Genomic DNA, 24955 nt, shown 5'->3' on the forward strand with positions numbered 1-24955 from the left:
GGGAAGAGATACTAAAGAAAAAGGCCAGGAAACTAAAGGTACACAGTCTTTTGAAAATGCCACTCAATTTGCCCATTCCTTTGGGTGGTGCCCACAGAAAGTTATCCACTGACACAAGGAAGTCTTCTTTGTATGAGGCTGCTTTAGTCTATTGCATTATTGTCTGATAAAATGGAGAAATCAGAAAGCTCAGTGGAAATCCTCCGAGTGTCTTGGTGACTTCTCACTCCAACTTCACGCTCAGCTTGGTTGGACAACCCAGAAATCCAAAGTGGTTACCCCTTAAATTTTGGCCCAATTCTGTGTAGAACTGGATATACTCCAGCATTTTGGGCAAAGACACCACACAGGTTCAGACGCAATCTGATGTGCCGAATTTTATGATCCTGGTCCTCTACAGAGTCTCACCCCTCTATTTATATCCTGAGCTCTCCATCACCCTATCACCCTCTCAAAGATCAGCAACAGAGTACTCTCAGGAGATACATCTCTCAGGTGGATCTTTGAGACTTAGTCATTTTAGTGTCTATAAATAAAAAGTGTTATAAGCAGCTAAATTAACAATGCATACTGAGTGTCTGTGGCCTTTGTCATCCAAAAGAGGTATTTTTGCTAAGGATTTCATGGGAGGAAGAAGAGAATTTTTTTTAAAAGAGTTAAAGTTTTTTTGATGAATCTGAATCATCAAGCCTTCATATTCCAGTTGACAGGGAAAACTATTCTGATCTTAAATACACTCATCATATATTAGGATGTGTGTGTGTGTGTTGGGGGCTGAGGCTAGGAATCCTACAACTGGTGAATATCTTGTTTTCCTTTAAACAAATGGGTTCTCACTCCTGTCTGACAGCCACCAGGAGCCTTTGTTTTAGGAAAAGCCAACATATTCACAAAGGCGCCACATGAACCCATGACTCTCTACACAGTTCCAAAAAAGGCGATTATTTTCTCATCTAGCTCTGGGGAAAATGGAAGACTTTAGGAAGCTGATGGAAGATATATTAGCATGCCCATACAGTACTACATTCCTGATAAATCCACTGGGAGATAGGCATATACATCCATGCCAAGGCTTGACAGGAAAGGCCCTCCAAAAGAGGCCGGCAATTCTAGGACGATACTAAGTGGCAAAATGACAGATCCAGAGCCAACTGCTAATTGAATAAGGGAGTGGGATGCCCACATATCCTAGGGCACAGGCCTTGCTCACCCCATCAATTACCCGGATATTCACCTTCTCAGAAATGACTTAAAGGATTTGCCCTTATTCTAGAGGTTTTCTTTTTTTCCATTCTCTGTTCTATACTTTGCTGTCCTCTAAACTCTAACTGGAAGCATTGACCTTAGCACAGTGTCTGACACCTAATAGGCTCTTAAGACTTGACTTATAGTCTTCATCTCTGATCCTGCTTGGGTCTTTAAGATTAAATACTTCCCATCATATCTTGCCAGACAAAATAATAAGAATAGATAACTTTGCATAGCACTTTAAGGTTTGCAAAGTAGTTTACAAATTTTCATGTTTTGTGTGATAATACATGTATACAGATTGAATATGCTTGTCAGCTGGAGGAAAGAGGAAGGCAATATGGATCATATAACTTTGGAGAACTTATGTATTTGTTATTAAAATAAAAAATAAAAAACCCAAATTTTATTTCAATGGATTCTCACAAAAGCGTTATTTTATGCTTATATATAAATATGCTATTATTTTCTGAGTTTTACAGATTAAGAAATTGAGGTAAATAGAAGCAAATGACTTGCCCAGGATGATATGACTAATATGTATCTGAGGCTGGATTTGAAATAGGATCTTTCTGACTCACTGTACCACCGAGTTACAAGGTCCTAAGCTTTTCTTGTCCGTGTTGCCACACTCTAAACCACTAAGGTATATTTTTTTCAGGCTTATGAATAAGGAAAGAGATGAGAAAATAATCTCCTTTTTGGGAGCTGTTTAGAAAGTCACTCCTGTCGGACAGTTACCAGGAACCTCTCTTTTCATGAGAGTCATCATATTCATGATAAGGAAAGAAAATGTCAATGGTAGAATCTCTGGGAATTAACAGTGCGTGAAAAATCCAACCACCTACAACAAACTGAATGATACCTAGATTTGCTTAAACTACTCTAACCTTTAGCCACGGTTCCATAAACCTACCTGAACTCTCATTAGATTCTCAGTCCACACCTTAATAGCCTGGCATGCTGCTCACATCTCAGACTCCCTGAAAATGATACTTCTGCATCAGGACACCCCATCCATCCCCAATGCATTAGAACTCACCTGCTTGAGTGAGCTGAATGAGCCTATTCTATATGCCCCAGTTTGACCAGGAATCCTGTTGACAAGAGGACCCATTCCTGCTTAATCTCTGGCCAAATACATAACATCGGATCAGAGATTGGGAGCTGGAAGGGTCTGTACTTCATCCAGGCCATTGAATCCAGCCCTTTCATTTTGCAAATAAGGAAGTTGTAGCTAGTAGAGCTTTAATGGCCAGTAAGTATGAGTCAGGCTCAAAGGGGAGAAAAGAAAGAAATCATAAAAGATGTTATATTCTGTGGCTGAATTACCTTTTGGCAAGAGGGATGGTTGATAATAATAATAAGGGTAAGCTGAGTGGCTCAGTGGATTGAGAGCCAGGCAGGCCTAGAGACAAGGGGTCCTAGATTCAAATCTGGCTTCAGACACTTTCTAACTGTGTGACCTTGGGCAAGTCACTTTACTCCCATTACCTACCCCTTACTGCTCTTCTGCTTTGTATCAGTACACAGCATTGATTCTATGACAGGAGGTAAGGGTTTAAATAATAATAATAATAATGCATTCCAACCCATCCTCTATTCAAGTGTCAAATTGATTACTAACCACAAGTCTGACGATGTCCCTTTTCTACTTAGTCAATTCAGGTGGCTCTCTATTACCTCCAAAATTAAATGTAAAATCTTCTGTTTATTTTTCAAAACCCTTTATAACCTGACTCCTTCCTACCTTTCCAGTCTTCTTGGACCTCCATGTGCTCTGTGACTCTGTGGCACCGATCTCCTGACTTGTCCTTAAACACTATACCCTGTATCTTGATTCTAGGCATTTTCCCTTGCTGTCCCCCAAGCCTTGGGATCTCTCTCTCTCTTCATTTCCCCCTCCAGGATTCCCTGACCCCCTTCATATCTCATCTAAAGTCCTATCTTCCACATGAAGTCATTTCCAGTCTTTCATAATGTTAGTGTCTTCCCTCTCAGATTATATCCCATTTATCCTGTATATAACTTGTCTGTGCATAGTGCATGCTTGTCTCCCTGTTAGACTGTGAGCTCCTGCTTGGCACACAGTAGATGCTTACTAAATGCTCTTTGCCTGATTGCCTGGTTAAGGTGTAGGTGGCAAAACTGTGGAATTTAGTTTATACCCTGAGAAAGAGATGAGCCATCTTACTGAAGAAATGCTGCTTTGGAAGAGTGAAGCTGAGAGCTCAAGAGAGCTCAGCTGATCTAATCTCTTATGATCTCTGAAAAGACCTCCACTGCTTGGAAAAGCAAATTGGAAGAACAGAAGCTTTGCACTAACACTGTTCTTAGCAAAGGGGGCTCAAAGAAGACAAATGTTGCCTTTGTTTTTCCCTGAACTTCTACCTACTGCCTGAAAGATGAGAATCCCTCAGAGCCTAGCCAAGGGCTAGGAGAAGCTCTGCAACTCAGAGGGGCTTTTGCTGAAAGAGAATAACACTCCAACAGCAGCCCAGAAGAGGAGCAGCCCAACTGGATCAGAGCAGAGAAGGGGATCCTGCCAGAAGGAGAGCAGAGAGCCAGTAGAGAAGGAGCCCTGCCTTTCTGAATCTCTCTGAAGACTATTCCTGAGGGACATAAAGCACATCCAGTCAGTCTAGTAATACGCATTCAATTAGTGCCAGGCATGATGCTAGGTGCTGGGGATAAAGAGAAAGGCAAAAAAGGAAGTCCTGGAGGTAATAAGGGAAAAAAAGATTTGTATATGAATATTCATAGCTGCACTCTTTATTGTGGAAAAAAATTGAAAAATGATGGGGTGTTCCTTGATTGGGGAGTGGCTGAACAAATTGTGGTATATGATGGTGATGGAATTCTATTGTGCTCAAAGGAATAATGAACTGGAGGAATTCCATGGGAACTGGAATGACTTCTTGGAATTGATGCAGAGCAAAAGGAGCAGAACCAAGAGAACATTATACACAGAGACTGATACACTGTGGCACAATCAAATGTAATGGACTTCTCCATTAATGGCAGTGCAATGATTCTGAACAACTCTGAGGGAAGCTATCCATATTCAGAGGGAAAACTGTGGGAGTAGAAACACAGAAGAAAAACAACTTCTTGATCACATGGTTCAATGGGGATATGATTGGGGATGTAGACTCTAAACGATCACCCTAGAGCAAATATCAATAATAGGGAAATAGGTCTTGATCAATGACACATGTAAAACCCAGTGGAATTGCACATCGACTACAGATGGGGGTGGGGGAAGGGTTAGGGAAAGAACATGAATCTTGTAACCATGGGAAAATATTCTAAATTGACTAATTAAATTTAAAAAAATTTTAAGGCAGTCCTGGATCTTGAGCAGCTCACAATCTAAGGAATATTCAGTACAGTTGTGCTTTGCTCTGGGCACATGTTATCCCAATGCACACTCTTCCCACATGGACATGTATCAATAGCAGAATGTGTCCTCAGAATACTATGTTATTGTTTTTGTTGTTCTTATTGTTAATAGTGTTATTATTTTGCATTTTGCTTAGTAACTGTTGCTGATTAAGAATTAATAAGGGGGGGGGGGCAGAGCTAGGTAGCTTAGTAGATTGAGATCCGGGCTTAGAGATGGGAGGTCCTGGGTTCAAATCTAGGTTCAAAAACTTCCTAGCAATGTGATCCAAGGCAAGTCACTTAACCCCTGTTGTCTAGTCCTCACCACTCTTCTGCCTCAGAACCAATACACAGTATTGACCCTAAGATGAAAGGTAAGGGTTTAAAGAAGAGTTAATGAATATCAGCATACAATAGTAGAAGTGTGTTCCAGCAATGAAAGATTACCCCTAAGTAACCCTAAACCGCTTGGTGGTGCAGTGGACAGATGCTGGGTCTGGAACTCAAGAAGGCCCGAGTTCAAAATTGTTCTCATTTACTAGATATGCAATCCAGAGCCTGCCCTATATCTGTTTTACCTCAATTTCCTCAGTGAAAAATGGAGATAATAACAACACCCACCTTGCAGGGTGGTGAAAATCAAACCAGATATTTATAAAGCACTTACAGTGCATGGCACATAGGAGACACTATATAAATGTCTATTTCCTTCCCTCTAGAACCCTGAGAAAATGATCACCAGCAGTGTAGCCTGCAAGTGCCTGAAAGCAAGCAAATCAATCCAGAAAAAGTAGAGAGGATAGGTGTGTCACATCCTTATTACACTTACATCAAGTAGAAATTTTCTTTTCTGAAACTTCTAACCATGGTTCCCAGCCCTATCCTCTGGGACCAGGAAGCATAAGGCTAATTCTTTTCCAATTCAATCTAATTCAACAATCATTTGTTAAATCTGTACAGTTTGCTTGCACTATTCAAAGCATAGAAGAAAGAAAAGACAAGAATAAAACAAGACTGTGAAGTCAAGGAGCTTTCATTCCATTGTATGTAATATGTTAACATGTAATAGGAAAGAGAAGGAGAAGGAGAAAGGGAGAGAGAGGGGAGGGGGAGAGATTGGGGAGAGAGAGGAAAGGAAGGAAGGGAGGAAGGAAGGAAGGAAGGAAGGAAGGAAGGAAGGAAGGAAGGAAGGAAGGAAGGAAGGAAGGAAGGAAGGAAGGAAGGAAGGAAGGAAGGAAGGAAGGAAGGAAGGAAGGATGGATTTTAAAATAAGTAAAATAAAATAAAAACTTTCAGCATGAGGGAGAGATGAAAATCCAAACGGTTCTAATAAAAGAGGCATTTGAATTAAGCCTTGAAGGGAACGAGGGATTCCTGATTACTTGAAGACAGCTCTCATATGCCCACCGAGTCTTCCATTTTCCAGGCTAAACATCCCCAGCTATTTTATTTGGACCCTATATGGCTTGGTCTCAAGTACATTGGCAGGGCTGATTAGATGTTTTCCAGAAAGGTTTATTCTTTCATGTGGTTTTGGATGTTTTTTTTTAATATGATTCACTATATTAATTGATTTTCCTATTGTCAAATCATCCTTGTTGCATCCCTGGTATAAATCCAATTTGATCATTGTGAATATTTTTTGAATATATTGTTCTAATCATTTTGCCAGTACATAGTTTAACATTGTTAAGTTGACATTTATTAATGATAACATAGTCAACTGTGTTCTTTGATTTGTCCTTCCCAAGTTTAAGTAGTAGGATGATACTTGTCTCATAAAATGAGTTTGGTAGAGTGTTTCCTCTAGAATTTTTTGAGAAGTTGTGTAGTATTGGTATTAATTGTTCTTTTATTTTGTTTTTCTAACATTTACCTTCCAACTTAGAGTCAATACTAGGTAATGGTTCCAAGACAGAAGAGTTGTAAGGGTGAGGTAATGGGGGTTAAGTGGCATACCCAGGGTCACAAAGTTGGGAAATATCTGAGACCAGATTGAACTGAGGATCTCCCATCTCTAGGCTGGATCTCTATTTACTGGCTTTCTATACACTCAGCCACCTACCTGCCCCCTTAATTATTCTTTTAAAGTGTTAGAAAATCCGAACACTCTAATGCAAATATTAACAACATGGCAATGGGTTCAAATCAAAAACACATTTGATACCCAATGGAATCATGCGTCAGCTATGGGGGGTGGGGGGAGGAAAAGAAAGTGATCTTTGTCTTTAATGAATAATGCATAGAAATGATCAAATAAAATATTATAAAATTTTTTTAAAAAAGATGTCTCAACATTGTCATTGTCTTCAATGAAATTATTTATTGTTTCTATGATTTGTACTCTAACTGATTTTGGTGAATCATATTATTGAATTTCCAATTTAAAAAAATAAAGTGTTAGAAAATTATCCTGAAAATTTAGATTGACCTGGATTTTTTCTCCTTTGTAATTACATTTTCTTGTCTGAAACTAGTTTCTTAAGATCTCTACTTAGTGTTCTGTAAATCTGAGTGTCATGTTTTTATAGGAAATCCTTCATTTCTTTTGCATATTCCATTTTATTAGTTTATAATTGTGTAGTAGTTCCAGTAATACTTTTATTTCTTCTCAATTGTAATTTTCCCTATATTTTAAATTTCATGTTTTTCCCACTCTTTTGAATCAAGCTAGCTAAAGGTTGTTAATCTGTTTTCAAAGATACAATTGATAGTTGTCTAGATTTGATATTCTTTTGTTTTCAAATTTAACTAATTCTATAATTTTCATATTTCCTCTGTGATTTTGGTCTTGTTTATTTGTTGACTTCCTGATTGTTTATATTGCATATTTAATCTTGTAACATTCTGTTTTTTATTTTGATAGAATATGTTTTCAAAGATATATTTTTCTTTTGAAAACCACTTTAGATGCATCTTGAATAATTCAATTTATTGTCTGATAATTATCAATCACTTCCACATAGTTATTGTTTCTATTACTTGATATTTGACTCACTTATTTATGATATAACTGTCTCCATTTAGATATATATATCTTCTTGCTTATAATTAATATATTGTCTTATGACCTATAATAAGTGTGCTTAACATGTCTACCATTTTACATTTGTTTATAGTTTCTTTTGGCCCTAATAGTCTATTTATGTAAAGATGGCATGTAGTGTTTAGAAATATGTATACTCTACTGTTCCACTTAAAAGGTGACATACAATCGAATGTAATGGACTTCTCTACTAGCAGCAATGCAATGATCAAGGACAATTCTGAGGGACTTAAGAGAAAGAACACTATTCACATCCAGAGAAAGAACTGTGGGAGTAGAAACACAGAAGAAAAACAACTGCTTGATCACCTGGTTTGATGGGGATATTATTGGGGATGTAGACTCTAAACAATCACCCTAGTGCAAATATCAATAATATAAAAATAGGTCTTGATCAATGACACAAGTAAAACCCAGTGGAATTGTGCATCATCTATGGAAGGGGACTAGGAAGAAGGGAAGGAAAGAACATGAATCATGTAACCATAGAAAAATATTCTAAATTAATTAATTAAATAAAATTTTCCAATTTAAAAATATAAAATAAAAGGTGCCATAAATCTTTCATCTCTAAGTTCTCTGGCAGTTTATTTAGTCCTTTTGTTTATCTTCCTGTTAATTTGTCCATTTCTGAGAGGAAAACATTAAGGTCTCTCAATTTTATGTTACTATATTTATCTTTTTACAATTCACTTGATTTTTATTTCATTAATTTGGATGACATATCACACATTTAGTATTGGTATTGGTTCATCATCCATAATTCCCTTAAACATAATTTCCTTATCTGTATTGATATTATATACTTTAATTTTTGCTTTTGTTTCATAGTACAACCAATATATTTGAGGTCTATTATTTTTATTCACCTGATATATGGTAAGTGTTGATCCAGTCTCTCATTTTCAATTAATAGGTGTCTCATTTTTAATATTTTTCTCAAATATTGAAAATTATCATGCTTTGTTTTCTTATATTTTATTTTTCACAAGATCATAAATCCAATGATCATAGGTTTTTAGTTAGAGAAACCATTAAAGGTCATTTAATCAAATTTCTTTATTTTACACATGAAGAAACTGGGAGCCAGAGAACGAATGATTTGCCCAAGTCATGTAGGCAATAAGGGGCAGAGTTTAATTAATTAAGAATTGATTGGTTGATTGATTAATGTTAATTAAATAATATTAATTTCCCCAGTTGTTTCATTACTATCAATTACCCCTTTTAGTAAACATTTCTATTAGTTTTGCTAAACTCCTTTGATGCTTATTTAAGCCCACATGTTCTCTTCTCTACTACTACTTTTATTCTTCCCTCTCTGCTGCTCTTTACATACATTAGTAACTCATCTTTTTTCTACTTATATAATTCTTTTTTTTTCTTCTTTTTTCCCATATTTAAATTTATAACAAGCTTTCCCCCACCCTTTCTTTTTTTAAACCCTTACCAGATAGTAAGAACCTATAGCAAATATCAGTTCCAAGGCAGAGCAGTGGTAAGGGCTGGGCAATGGGAGTTAAGTGACTTTCCCAGGGTCATGCAGCCAGTCATTATCTGAGGCTAGACTTGAGCCCATTATTTCCCATCTCTAGGCCTGGCTAGCTATCAACTGAGCCACCTAGCTGCCCCTTCATTGTCTTATTTTAATTAATTTTCATTTATTTTCTAAGAAGATTTTCTTTGCTTTTCCCTTTTCATTCACTTTTTTCCCTTTCAATCTATTTATTTTTTATTCATAGGCTATATCTGTATTTGTTGCTTCTTTATTATTTCTATATCCTTCATGGGGTTAAAATTTCTGAAGCAGCATAAGGTTTGAGCTCCCTCTTATAACCAGTTTCTGTGTTATTGCTTTTATTGATTGTCTCATCCTCCATTTTTTCCTCCTGTGTTTCAGTCTTAGAAATATGTGAAGAAAGCAATGTTGGACAGATGTTGTGATATATGGTATAAATATCTTATTTCCCAAATCAAGTTAAGTCATGGCCCCTGCCCTCATCATGCTCAGTCTCTTTATCAAAGGATATACCATGTCATCTCTAACTATGTCTCCCAAGGCATTCGGAATGCTAGCTGTACCTAGAAACTCACAGATACCTTTCACAGTAAATGGGGTGCTGACCACACATGAGGCACAACATTATTTTAGGGAAGGTATCCTCTGAATATACAAATTTCCTCCAAATTAAATTTATCAGTAGTTTTCTAGAGGTATACGATTCCTCCCCTTTAGAAGTTACCTAAAGTCCCACTGTTAGGATGAGTCCCCTTCTAGTCCCCCTAAACTTCAGTCCCTCCCCTCTGAACCTTTTTTCCTCCTACATTATTGTTTTTTGCTTCTCTTCTGTCAAATTTTCCTCCACTTCAGCAATTTTGTCTTGAAAATCTACTAATCCCTCTTTTGCTTCTTTAGAGAAAATATCCTACATGGATTCAACTTTTTTCTTATCTGCTAATTGTAATTTTTCATTCTGTATGAAGAGTTCCAATTTCTGGCATATAGTTATTACTAATTTCTTCCTTAAAGCATGGAGCATTCAAGATTTTTGAAACTAATCAACTCTCATTCTGCAAAAGCAAAATCTACTCTGCAATTCCTGGACTCTGTTTTTTCTCATAATTTCTTATGCAGGGAATACCCTCCTTCCTACCCTTTACAAATAAATTCCACCTATTCTTTAAAGCCATGAATGATAAAGTACAACATAATACAATATATATCCATTAAATGTCTATGTAAAAAACACCACATGAGGAACTAAGAAAAAAGGAAGGAAGGAAGGAAGGAAGGAAGGAAGGAAGGAAGGAAGGAAGGAAGGAAGGAAGGAAGGAAGGAAGGAAGGAAGGAAGGAAGGAAGGAAGGAAGGAAGGAAGGAAGGAAGGAAGGAAGGAAGGAAGGAAGGAAAGGAGGGAGGGAAAATTTTTTCAAGAAAATCTGCCCCACTACAGTAGAAACTTTGTTGTTGCCCTTGGACTCAACATGGCTTCTACCTCACTACCTTCTCAACTTTTCCAGAACCCAGAACTGCTTCTCAATTATTCATCTACTAACCATACTATTTTATCTTCATCACTGGAATGTCTACCCTAATTATGGTTCCCTGACTTTGTTCCTACCTAGTCTGCCCTTGACAGATCTTTGGATTTAGATTTCTCAGTATTGACACTACCTTCTTCCTTTAGCAACTGTTTATCTCTCCAAATTTCTATTTTTCCTACTTTTTAACAAAACATTCCTTACTTCAAATCACCCAGAAAATGCTTTTTATTGATATAGATGATTCCATGGTCCAATCAAATAACTGTGACAAATTAGCTAAACTACTGCATGGCAGGAAGGTATCCTAATAATATAGTCCAAACTACAGGATGTGTACTTTGTTTGAGAACAAGAGTGAAGTTGATTTATAACTACACACTTTCCACTTTTTAATGTGTCAACTCATACTTGCTGTGTGTTAAAAGAAGATGAATTGGTCAAAAGTATGAACAAAACTGACTTTATTGTGAGAACTGTAGATTTCAAAAGTCAGTGTATACAGACCTCCAGTATGGTCTTGAGACCCTAAGGTCTAGAGATCTAGATATTTATATCATAAGTATAAGCAAAGGCATTGCTGAGAAGCCCACTCTTCTCAGTTATGGGAGCAGAGTTAGGGAACTTCCCCTTTTGGATACCAGATGATCAGAAAACTAAAAGCAAGCTCCTTATGCCTCATGTACCCTGTGACAAAATTCTGAGAATTCAGGGCCAGAAATGCACAGGGAATTAAACTTCTTTTAATTATTGACACAGCACACTTTCTCTCTGATTATTTCTTTTTTTCTTTTTTTTAAACCCTTACCTTCCACCTGAGAATCAGTACTATGTATTGGTTCCAAGGCAGAAGAATTGTAAGGGCTAGGCAATGGGGGTTAAGTGATTTGCCCAGGGTCACACAGCATGGAAGTTATCTGAGGTCATATTTGAACCCAGGGCCTCCCATCTTTAGGCCTTCCTCTCAATCCACTGAGCAACCCAGCTGCCCCCTGATTATTTCTTGACTTCTTTTTTCTGTTTAACTTTTTATGCTTCCCTTGAGTGTCAAATATTATTATCAAATTTTCTTTTCAACTCTATCCTTTTCATCAGAAATGTCTAGAAATCCTCTACTTCAATAAATATCCATTTCTTCCCCTGGAGTATTATGCTCACTTTCCCTAGGTAGGTGATTTTGGTTGTAGTCCTTTATCTTTTACCTTACAAAATATCATATTCCATGCCTTCTGGTCCTGTAGTGCAGAAGATACTAGATCCTGTGTAATCCTGACAGTGGGTCCAAAATATTTGAATTTTTTCTGACTGCTTCAAATATCTTCTCCTTAGCTTGGGAGTTCTAGTATTTGGCTATGTAGTGAAAATTTCACCTTTGAATATTGTTATAATATTAAAACTGTGGCCGCCAAGGAATTTACTTATGAAATTCCTAAAATGAAACACTCAAGTCAGAATGGAATTTATGGTGGTTTAATCACAATGGGAGTAAGAGAAGGGAGAGGGAGAGAAGGAGAGAGGAGAATAGGGAAAGGGGTTACTCAACCTCTGGCAGGGAGCCAGAGGGAGTTAGGCCCAAAAGGGCCAAGGTAGAGAAGGAAAACAGTCCTTGACTCACGTAACTGATCTGAAGGGAAGCTGTCTGCGGGCCTCCACCTTGCTCAAGCTTCTAGCACGAACTCCCTCTAGCCCTGTCCACAAGAAGTGAGCGAATTCCAGAGGCTGCTTTCTCCGTCACTTCCTGTGCCTCACAAGTGCCAATGGTGGCTCAAGCTTGGCTTAGGACAGCCCAGGTGGGCAGTTAGTTATTTCTGATTTGTCATTGACTAGCACATGCCCATGTAGTGTGGGTGTGCACAATTTTTGGGTGCTAGACCAAGGAAGATGGAGATTTTAAAATTCACAATCCCCCCTGATGATGATTGGGGGACTAGTCTCCCCAATTGATCACTAACACAAGCATACTGCACCCCAAAAAATTCTAACTGTAAGTGTATACAAAATTTTGCCCTCTATAGGAAAACTATAATAGTTGTAGATATGGGGAAATAAAGGAGAGAGAAAGACAGTAAACCAATGTTTTGCTGGGCACATTGACAAAAGCCAATTAGGGGGCAGTCCCCTTTGGAATAAGAGTGTACATTAAAAAAAAATGTTCAATCAACCACACCCCAAGGTTCATTCTGGATCTTCCTGTAGTGAAAAGGTTTAGATATCTTTCTGCAACAGTTCATTCTCTGGATTTAGGAGTTAGAAAACTTCTTCTCTGAAGATCTATCTCAAACAAAATTTAAATCTTGGATTTTATGAAATAAAGCTATAATAGTATTGTGAGTTTTAAATTTGAGGTTTCTTTCGATTTCTATTTCCCCCTCTTGTTTGAGAACATCAGGGCAGTTTCTCCTGATAATTTCTTGCAATTTGGTTTCCAGACTCATCATGACTTTTAGGTAGTCCAGTGGTTCTTAGTTTTTCAGATTTTATTCAATATTTTTCATTCTTTTTTATTGTTTTCTGATGTCTTATGGAATCATTAGCTGCCATTTGTCCAATTCTAATTTTTAAGGAGCTATTTTCTTCCTTGACTTTTTCTACTTCCTTTTTTAAGGAGTTATTTTCTTCTCTGATGTTTTATACTTCCTTTTTTAAGAAGTCATTTTCTTTGATGAATTTTTGTTCTAAACTATTGACTCATTTCCTTTCCCAAATTTTCTTAGTATTTTTTATCCTCTTTTGATGCTCTTTGAAAAGTTCATTTTTGGCCTGATTCCCTTTCACATTTTCCTTTGAGCCTTTGACAAACATTTGGCATTCCTGTCCTCTTCAGAGCCTATATTTTTGTCTTCCAAGTTGCTGAAAGCTTTCCAACATCAAACTTTTTCTTTGCCTTTTGCTCTTTCAAGGGGGAAGACGAGCTTTTACCCTGACCTTGCCTATATAATGAAGTTCAGCTCCACTCCTAGGGTGGAGGGAGTACTGTCCCAAGCTTTTACTGTGGTCTATTCTGGTGCCTGAGATCAACTCCAACTGCCTCTTTGGTCCTGTGGTAAACATAACATGTGTGTGGGGGGGGGGAGGACCAGCCTAGCTCACCTGCTGTGGCAGGGCCTGCAGTTTTTCAGTCCAGATGTCACTTGTATTGGATCAAGTTTAGGTTCTGCCCTTTCCCATCATGGTTGGACCATGTTGGGCTATACTACTTCCACTGCCACCTATACTGTATTGAATTAGTTTCTGGTCTGTCCTGATGAGGCTGGACTGAGCCCTCCCCATTCCACTTGCATTACATGCCCAAATTCCACCCCAGAGTGCTTTCCTCCTTCCTCAGTGAAATGGGTCCTCTTTAATGCTGTCCTGGGATAAAGTACCATTTCATCCTATCTTTTGTTGGGTTTTCCATTCTGGGATTCATTTTGAGGCATTTGGGGGCTTTTGTGGTTGTTTTGAGGTGGGTTTTATAAGCTCAGCGTCCTCCATGCTCTACCATCTTAGCTTCTGGAAGTAGAGGGTAGGTGTTTTTTTCTAGGGACTCCTCAAATACAGAGCAGCACACCATTAAGTTCAATGCAGACTGCCTAAAACTGGATCACCTGTGCCAATTTAATGAGTATTGTATCAGAAGGCAGTATTTTATTTAGTTTTGATATTTGGGGACACTCGGCTATTTTACTACAAAGAAAACCCAGCAAGGTGGGTTCTGTACAAACTGCTGACAGAAATCAATGATCAGATGACACCTTGAGGCTACATGGGACCACAACCCATATGTAATAGGGATGGCTTTCCAGTCACAATGAGTTCAGAAAACTTAGGGATGGACCTGCATTCTATCAGGCAAATGAAGGAAGACAGCATACAAGTGATAGGATACCTCTGATCCAACTGAAGCTTCATTACATCCCTGCCTGGCAGCTGAGCCAGCTGCTTCCAGGTGTGATTGAATCAAAAGTGACATTCTGCTCTTCAGAGATGGCTCCAGAATTCCCAAGAGACTAAACTGATATTTCTACCCTTCCCAAAATGTCCTGTGAGACCTTCACAGGCTCAGCATGGGGAATCAAGAGAAAGAAGTGTTCCATTCTACCAGTCAGCATCACACTCTTGCCTTATGCCCTGCACCAGAAAAAGAAGCCTGAACCTGACCTGAGCTTTTTTCAATATAGCTACAACTCACAGATTCAGAATAAGCTAGAGAAATCTGGAGGGGTAGTAGAGATCACCTAAAGTTCAAACTGTAAAATATTTTTAAAGAAATTAGTTTTTGTTACTTTAAATTATGTCCAATAACCCAGGGAGCTCCCTAAATGATGAAACTGAAATACAAATTCTCCCATGTTTATTCTAATGAATGGATTAAAATCATTAGCAATTAACACACTGATTTACTGAAATCGGATGTTGTGAAAATGGTTTTGAAAAGGTGTTTGAAAAGTAGGCTAAACATTCACCCTTTAATTGATTTGTTTGTCTGTTTGTTTCATTATGCACAGGTGCAAGGGAGTAGGTTTAGCCAACATCTAAATGATCCCAAATTCTGAATGGGCTGTGTTTGAATCAATATGTCTATAAAATTTTTAAATGAGTAAAGTGTAGAGCCATGTTTCATAAATGAGAAACTATGAAGATTTAGCATGTATGCACATATTGTTGTAAGGTAAAATTTACAATAAAATCATGACATTTTAAGGGGGTTCTGTTTCTTGGTGGGGCATAATGGAGTAAGAGTTCATTTGTGCCAGAAAAAAGTGGTATTAACAGGTCCAGACTAAAAAAATACATTTTGGAAAAGGAAAGGTTTAAAATACAAATGATATAAAATACAGATAGATATAGATAGAAAGGTAGATATAAAGAGAAATAGAGATATAAAGATATAAAGAAATAAAAAGGGACAGAGAAGGATAGGGATATAGATTTAAAGATAGAAACAGGGAGGCAGAGAGAAGTAGGAAGAAACGGTCCTACAAATACAAATATAGATGCAGAGATAGAATACAAATAGATTGATATATAGATAGTTATCGATATATTTCCAAATGAATATACAGAAAGCTTGGCCAGTTTAATGTCACATCCACTGATGAGCAGTTTTCAAATAGCCAAACAGGCATAATCTCCTACTCCTAAATTAACTTAATCTCTATAAGAATTCATTAAGGGGGCAGCTGGGTAGCTCAGTGGATTGAGAGCCAGGCCTAGAGACCGGAAGTCCTAGGTTCAAATCTGGCCTCAGACACTTCCCAGCTGTGTGACCTTGGGCAAGTCACTTAACTCCCATTGCATAGCACTTACCACTCTTCTGCCTTGGAGCCAATATACAGTATTGGCTACAAGACGGAGGTAGGGGTTTAAAAAAAATTCATTAAATTCTCATCCAATTTAGCATTTGAGATAACTTTAGCAACCTTGAAAAAAGTTACTTCAAACAAGTTAGACACCACATTGCAAGGGGTCCAAAAAGTGAGTGGAAGTTACAAACCAGATGCAAAGAGTATAGACAACTTTGTTCTAGAGGCTTTAATGAAGTTGACTTTCCTTGTATATGCATTGGCTATTGAGAGCATTACAAAACCAATCTGGGTAATCTGCAATAAGAGGAACAGCAGTAGCATAGGATATCACATTGGTAGCAGAGTTTGTATGAAATAGTATATTTTTATTAGAAAACTGAATTTCATTATTGCAGTTGGAATAGGGTTATCTAGTCATAGGTTCATAGATTTAGTGGAAAGTTATCTCAGAGTTACTTTAGTCCAATCCCTTAATTTTACAAATTAGGAAATTAAACCTAGAGATAGAAAATGATTTGTTCAAGGTCACATAGATTATAAGAGAATTGAACCTAGTTTTTTTTATTTCCAGTGGATGTTTTCTATTGTTGTTGTTCACTTGTTTCTAACTCTTCATGACCCCATGTGTAGTTTTTTTGACAAAGATATGGGAGTGGTTTGTCATTTCCTTTTCTAGCTCATTTTACAGATGAGGAAACTGAGTCAAATAGGGTTAAAGTGCCCAGGGTAACACAGCTTGTGTCTGAAGCTGGATTTGAACTAATGAAGATGAGTCTTCCTGATTCCAAGCCCAGTGCTCTATCTACTGTGCCACCTAGCTACCTATCATTATTTCAACTACAACAATCTTTATGGCATGAGACATAACACTTAGGATATTTTCCAGAGGTTCAATTTGGACTTGGAGGAGGGAGGGTATTCCTATGCCCAAGAAAAGTGAATCTTGTAGAGACAGCAGGTTACATGGAAATAACACTGATTTTCAAGTCAGAAGATCAAAGTTCAAGTTACATCTGAAACCAATTAGCTCTATAAACTTCGGAAAGTCTTAAACTTTCCAGTTCTTAGTTTCTTTATAAGGAATATTCAAACTATGTGCCTATCAGCAGTACTATGAGGACAGCAATTTTTGAGCCTTCAAAATGCAATGTGTGAATATTTTTTCCTAGAGTGATATAAAAGTTTAGTCCAAAAATAAGATAAAGTAGGGACATCAATCAGAGGTGATAGAACTAAGGAGTGACTTAAGAACCAGATATCTTTTTTTGATGAGTAAGAAATTAATTCTATGGTAATAAAAGGTCCATTGCAGAGGAATAAATGAGTCTTTTTCAGGGTGTCTACTCCTTAATAATATGACTATATCTCTCTTGAATTGGATATATCTGTCATGAATCCAGTGGTGCCCTCTCCGGGGAAAGAAAAGATAAGCAATAGGTTACATTAAACTTTCCATTTTCTCCACATCTTCTTTGGCCTCAAAATTTCCTTGTAGAGCTGAATATACCAGCAGGTATCTTATAGTATGACTGGCCACCCAAATTCCCAGTATACAAGAATGATTTCAAATAGGCCACTGCCAAATTGTCATGGAAGTGGCAAGCTGAGCATCATCCATCAATTTGCTTATTGATCTTCAGAAGAATTATAAAGCAAGGTTGTTGTAGGACCCAATTAGAAAATAACTTTCCTTGATCTGCCAAATTGCAGGAAGACAAACTGGGCCTGCTTATGAATATTCTTTATCTTCTATAAACAGGTCATACCCAGTGGAGCAAGGCTGAATCATAGATAATTTTATGGTCTGCAGGGAAACCTCATGACTCTATTAGACTTCCAAATGGCCATCTTCACAATGGTACATCTGCCCTGATAGTTGTAGCATCCTAGAATGTACCTGGATGGGATATTTTCCAGAGGTTCAGTTTGGACAGGAAGGGGTTATATGTCTATGAAAGGTGAATCTTTGAGAGATAACAGGTCCTATAGAAATAACATTGATTTTCAAGTCAGAAGAACTCTGATTGATGTGCAATGCTCAACTTGCCTCTTCAATGACAACTAGGTAGTGGTCCATTAGAAATTATTCTCTAATATTGAGAATTTGGATGGCCATTCATACTACAATGTTCTACCTGCTGAAAATAGCACCCAGTTAGACATACTGTTAGTTGAGTAAATAAGTTATTTAAAAGTAATCAAGGTTCACCTAGTTGGCATAGTTGAGGTTGATGGCAAGGTACCAGGCCCCTTCAATGTAGATGGGGTCTCTTCACCTCAGGTATGAACTTTCTTCTGAGATGCAGTTTTGTTTGTTTGTTTGTTTTCTGTAGAGCATAGCTCTACTTAGCCAAGGTCAGTTTGGGTAGAAAAATATGCATAGAGTTAGGACATGGGGAAGGTAGTGTATACAATGGAAAAATAGACCTTTCTATCATATTTGATGAATTGATTTATATGATGAATTATTTGTAAGGATCAAAGTAAATCAAAATGAGGACAGATACAAAATTTTGTTGAAGCTCATTGAACACACCTCACAATCAGGGAAAGTGTGTACAGATCTATATATATATATATATGTGTAAATAAAATATATATAACCTCATTGGATCCTCACAAAAACCCTAATCAGTAGTTATTATTATCATCATCCCCTTTCTGCAGATGAGGAAACTGAAGATGAGAGAGGTTAAGCGATATTCCAAGGGCTGCGCAGCTAATAAGTCTCAAAAGAGAGATTTGAGCTCAGATCTTCTTGACTACAGTGCTAGACCCAATATTCCACTTTGAATCCTGGGTAAGAAACTAGATACACCTGAGAAAATTGTTGAAATAAAGGAATAACTCATGTTTCAAAAATTCCTTTAAAAAAATCCAGTGACTCACTATTGCCTTTAGGAACAAATACAAAGCTTTTTCTTTGGCATTTAAAGTTCTTCCTGATCTTTCTAGTCTTCATATGCTTTGCATCATTCCATGCATCCATCTTGAGATCCAACCATGGTAGCCTCCTTGCTATTCCTCACACCCAACTTTCTCTCTCATCTCTATGCTTTTGCATGGCTATTCCAAATTCTTAGAATGCTTTCCCTCTTCGGTTCCACTTCTTAGAATCCCTGGTTTCCTTCAAGACTCATCTTAAATTGCAAGCTTCTGTGAGTTGCCTTTCCTGGCCACCCTCCTAGCTTTTTGAGCCTTCCCTTCTATGTCTACCTTCTGGCAACTCTGAGTGTAACTTGTATGTATCTACTGTTTTCTGCCTTGTCATTCCGCCATCAGAATATAAGCTCTTTGAGGACAGGGACTGGCTTTACCTTTATCTTAGTACTTCCTACAATGCCTAAAACTTGGGAAGTGCTTCAAAAATGCTCACTTGATTGACAAAGTCCATTGAGACTTAAAAGACCACAAGAGCATTATGTGTATACCTAATGGCATAACCCAGTACATGATCTGGAAAACAATTTTTCACTCTTCACCTTCCTATATCTGCATCATATGCCCTCTGGAGGTACAATTTAATGTCAGATCACTATCTCAGCCAACTGGCCAAATAGATCTTGCTGGGCTATGTGGTAATTAGATATATCAGTTACAAGACTGATTGAACAGAGGGGTGCCATAAATATAGCATACTCATATTTTAGCAGTGTATTTGACAAAATACACTCAGCATAGTGCCTGACACATAATAAGTGCTTAATTAAATGCTTGTTGACTGACTGGCTGACTCATGAAACCTTTATTTTTTTTTAACAAGATGGAAAAACATGTGCTATTTACCACTGCTTGAACAACCCTAGCTTAAGAAGGTGCAGTGATAAATGAATCAATGTTAACAGGAAAGGAGGTTCTTCTGCATCAGCACTGCTGTGTTTAATATTTTTGTCAGTGATTCATATGAAGGCATAACTGACATGCTTATCAAGTGTTTAGATAGTACACAGCTAGATAAGGCTGCGAATACATTTAATGTTAGAATTAAAATTCAAAAAAAATCTTAATATATAAAAATTATGAGCTAAATAGAATTTCATAAGAATAACATGAAGCCCTAAATAAAAAAGCCCTTGCACAAATACAGGGTCGAGGAAACTTAGCTAGAGAGTAGTTTCTTTGAAAAAGTCATTGGGTAGGAATTGACTATAGACAATTCTAGGACTGAACTACCTAAAAAGCTAATGTAACTTTAGGCATATCCTATCCATTACAAGAAAAGGGTTAGCCCACTAGATTCTACAACAGCAGTAATCATGTTCACTTTAGGGGACTACATTTTAAAAAGGACGTAGATAAACTACAGCAAGCCTGGAGGGGAGTAACCAGTATAGGAAGGAGACATGTCATATGAGAAATGGATCAAGGGAAAAGCAATTATAATGATAATAACAGATGAGATTTAGATAGTCACTTAAATATGCAAAGCATTTTACCATCATTATTTCTTTTGATCCCCTCAAATACCTAGTTAATACGTCCTGAAGAAAATCTTAAGAGAGTAAGGATTCAGAACTGGGAGAGAATTACAAAGAGATTCTGCTATAATTGCAGAACAGAGCCAGGTGCCTAAAGAACTTAGAAGGGAATCACCAGGATAGAGGAGCTGGTGGACCAAAGACAAAGAGAATTCAGAATTTAACTCAATCTCCCCCCCATACCCCTAATTTAACCCAAAGAAGTATCCATAGGATTATAAATAATAAATCTAGAGCTCAAAAGTGAATCTCAGAAGTCATTGAGTCTAAATCCATTTTACAGATGAGGAAATTGAGTCCAAGTGAGGTTAAGTGGCTTTCCCAAACAGAAATGGAATTGGAATTCAGGATTCTTTATTTCAAATCCAGTAATTTTTCCACTGTCACCCAGTACCTCTGATATTTAATTCTTCCTCAGTTTGCATCTCTCTCCTATGTTTGGAGACCCAGGGGACAGATAGATGGAAGAAAGGCCAATTAGGGGCAATGACTAAGGTTAATGTGTATAGAAACTTGTGTAGGTATATGTGGTCTATATTTAAAGAATAATTATTGTTGCCTTTTTTAAAAGATCATATGAATTTTGTAAGCACTGTTCCCAGCTGAATCTGCCCTTGTAACAATGAGAAACAATTAAACAAAATAGATGATAAAATGACCTGTTACTATATGCAACATTCTGTACTCATAATCTTCCCCTAACAAGAATAATGTTCACCATCTTGTTCCCAATAAGCAAGATTGTTAACTTAAGTTCTGCCCCCTTTTGTGTTGTTTTAATTGACAGTACTGTAATCGTTGCTCATATAACCCTCTAAAAGAAATGGGAATGAAGTGTAATTTTCCCAGCTGGGAGGAAAAAATAAAAAATAATGGGAAGCAAAAAAGCCAGGAAGGACCAGGGAATAATCCTGGGGACTTCTGCTCTTTCCCTCCATCTGTTGCTGTTGCAACTACTCTGGCAGTCCATTACTCAGGTACTCAGAAATGGGGCAAGATTCTGGTTGTCTTTTGAGACCTCCTCTACCCAAAGAAAGATGACACAAACAGGCATTGGCTGCATTCCAAATACAAACTTACCTAGGAGACTTATGGTTTAATAACTTGGAAGGGTATTCCCCACCCAGATCCAAACTCTGAGAGTAATCTTTATATATATATATATATATATATATATATATATATATATATATGCCATTATCCTCTGTCTTATAGTCTGAGAATCAGTTCCAAGGCAGAAGAGGGTTCAGGACGAGGCAGTTGGGGTTAAGTGATTTGCTCAGGGTCACACAGCTAGGAAGTGTCTGAGGTAATGTTTGAATCCAGAACCTCCCATCTCTAAGCCTGGTGCTATATCTACTGAGCCACCTAGCTGCCCTTCAGAGACTAGTCTTTCCACCTCAAAGCTGACAAGAAGAAGCTCAAGGAATGGGGATTGTTCCTTTATTATATCCCTGGAGTTTCATCTCAGGCACTGAATAAAAGAAACAGCAGAGTCAACAGGAACCAATTGGAAGATATCTATTTCTGATTTGGAGTGTGTGTTTGGAGGTGTGGGGAAAGGAGGAGGAAGTATACTGGGGTCAGCTTGTTCTGGCTTGGGAGGGCCAATTGTTTAATTTTCAAGGTGAGCATTTACACTTCACATGTCAATAAGTTACAAATTAAGGCTTAACGTATTGGTTAGTTGATTGTCAAGACATAAGAAAACGATAGAGAAAATGTTGATAATGGAGATTAAACATAAAAGTGTGTTATGTATACTCTTTTTTCAGAAAATAAATTATTAAACCTTTATCAGCATACCTCTGGAAAGACCTCTGCATCCCAGCATACAAATGCTATATGTATTTTTCTTTTTTCTTTCCTCTCTCCATCCTTTAATGTCTTCCCTTATTTCACTGAATTCCTTATTTTTTTCACTGTAAAAATATTCTATTCCAATCTGTATCACAATCTACTTAAGCATTTCCCAACTGATGAATATATACTTTTTCCCAGTACATTTTTCTACTACAAAGAATGATGCAATGAACATTTGTGTATATATGGGACCTTCCTTCTGTCATTAACCTCCTTGGAGCATATTCTGGTAGAGAAATTGGTTAAGTCTAGGGCTGTGAAGAGTTTAATGACTCTTTTTCAAGTAATTTCAAATTGTTTTCTTTAAGCGTTGGACCAATTGACAGCACCACTAGAGGTGGATTAGTGTCCGACATAGAACATCTCCCGCCATGTAGAAGAAGCTTTCTCGTTAGTCTGTAAGAATGGCATGTTGTGGGCCAGTGGGCAATGGCAGAGGAGCTTGTAGACCTTTAGGCTTGCTGGAGATAACCTCAAAGGAATTAGATTAGCAAATCCCTGTCTAGCTGAGAATGAGACCTGTGGTTTTTGCTTTTCAAGCTCACCAAAGTCATATTCTGAAAGTATGAATGTCTTCCAAGGATGTTTAGTGGATTTAATTATTTTGGTTCTGATCCTCTTCATAAGGTCAGGTAACTGAGAGACATAGAATAATAAAATATCAGAGTTGAAAGGTCCTTCCAACATAAAATCTTAGCATTAGACCTTTTAAGTCATCCAGTCCAAACCCTCATTTAATGGAAGAAGGTACTGAAGTCCAGGGACATTTCTTCCTCTTTAAAATAAGGGATTTGACCTGGATCGCCCTAAAGGTCCCTTTGGTTCTAATATGCTACTGAAATAATAAGTTCCCTTCCAATCATTTGGCATATATCAGATATTTATTCATCCTATAATAATTTATTGCACCATCACCTCCAATCCAGGATTGTTAGCTCATTTGAGGCAAGAACTGTCTTATTCTTCTATTTATATCTCTAGCACCTTCCAACATGGTTAGCATTTCACAGGTGCAAATAAACATGGGTTCAAATCTCACCTCCAACACATCCTAGCTCTGTTACCCTGGGCAAGTCATTTAAGCCCAATTGCCTAGCCTTTGCCAGTACTCCATCTTAGAACTGATACTAAGACAGAAGGTAAGGTGTTAAAACAAATTAATGAATAACTGTTGATTAAGTCACACAACAAAACAGTACAAGTCTAGGATTATAACCCAAGCTGACTCCTACTCTGAGATTCTTACCCTTACATGGAACTGCCTTCCAAATTACAATTTTTCTCCCAAAGTCTTTTGACATTTCAGCGTCTCTTGAAGACTTCTTCATACCTTCTACATTTAAGCTAGACAGATGGACTCATTCACATTTCATGGGTTGTAAAATACAGGCAAGAACTTCATTTCAGACCACAAGAGCCTACATGAAGGATTGAGAAAGGCATGTCTGGAAGCTAAGTCACCTAACAAGAACAAGAATGGAGGAGGGTGGGGAAAAGTGAGGAGATTAGCCATAGTACGCACTCAAACTCACAAGAACCTAGTCCACAAAAAGAATAGCCTGACAGAATAAAACCCTTCTTGCTTGACCTTTGTATAAAATAAGCTAAGAAAGTACCTATCAGTAAATTCCTTGAAAATTAGTTAAGGGAAAGAGGGCCTGTGGATAATTAGGGAAAACATAACTCTCGTTACAGCTATACCCAGCTATCATTAGTAAATTTAAATTACTTTGCTTCCTTATTAAGTTACATTTTCCCTCTTATTTCCAGTTATTCTGATTGTGGAATGGAAAAATTTCCCCACTGGCCTTGAATGCTTAGAAAACTTAATAAAGACTTTTTTCCCAATAAAGAACACCACAGGCAGGCTTCTCAAGAATTTTTCTTAAGTTAGAAGTGAATATTTGGTGCAGAAGGCATTTTAATTTATAATGACTTTATATTAGTATAAGTACAGTTTAGAGCATCATAGTCATATTTGCCATGAGCAAGAGGGAGAGCCCCCATTCCCACAGACTTGGTATGTGCAGCACTTCTGTTCTGGTGGGTTCTTTTTCTGAGGGGAGTTGGGGATAGAACTTTCATAGCTTACATTAGCCTTGTCTTTCTGAGGACAAACTCAAAGGGCTGCAGAAGCAGCAGACATCATGGCAGTGAAGCTGTTTTCGTGCAACCATATAATCCTGATCACTGGAATTTCTGGAGGTTATTGTGGTATAATGAACAGAGTGCTGTATTTACAATATTCACGATGGTTACAAAAAGGGAAATAAGACCACTAAAAAGGAGCCAAACTCCGAGTAACTGAAATAAAATAATGGACCCAGAGAGCTGGAGTACTTCTCAGACAGAATGTTGTATACATCAATAATTACCAGATGAATGTGAGTTATCATTTCCTAAAACTTGGGTTTGTGATTTTCTCGACAGGAAAATGTGGATCTTGGAGATTTGATGTTTTCCCTTTGCTATCTTCCAACGGCTGGCAGGCTAACCATCACCATAATCAAGGCAAGGAACTTAAAAGCAATGGATATAACTGGAGCATCAGGTAGGGAATTCACTGGTTCAACTTTTCCTTCTCTATCTTTTGTGACCTGATTTCACT

General features: G+C 37.5%; 1 protein-coding gene across 2 annotated transcripts in view; it reads left to right on the forward strand.

The window, feature by feature from the left end:
* SYT9 (synaptotagmin 9) overlaps window positions 1-24955 on the forward strand; it is a 228709-nt gene that overhangs the window by 117171 nt on the left and 86583 nt on the right. For both annotated transcript variants that reach the window (XM_007496995.3, XM_007496996.3), the window contains exon 4: window positions 24778-24898. In XM_007496995.3, coding sequence (XP_007497057.1) covers window positions 24778-24898 — 121 coding nt within the window. The remainder of the gene's footprint in view (window positions 1-24777; window positions 24899-24955) is intronic.

Source organism: Monodelphis domestica, chromosome 6, assembly GCF_027887165.1.
Source record: "Monodelphis domestica isolate mMonDom1 chromosome 6, mMonDom1.pri, whole genome shotgun sequence".
Lineage (NCBI taxonomy): Eukaryota > Metazoa > Chordata > Mammalia > Didelphimorphia > Didelphidae > Monodelphis > Monodelphis domestica.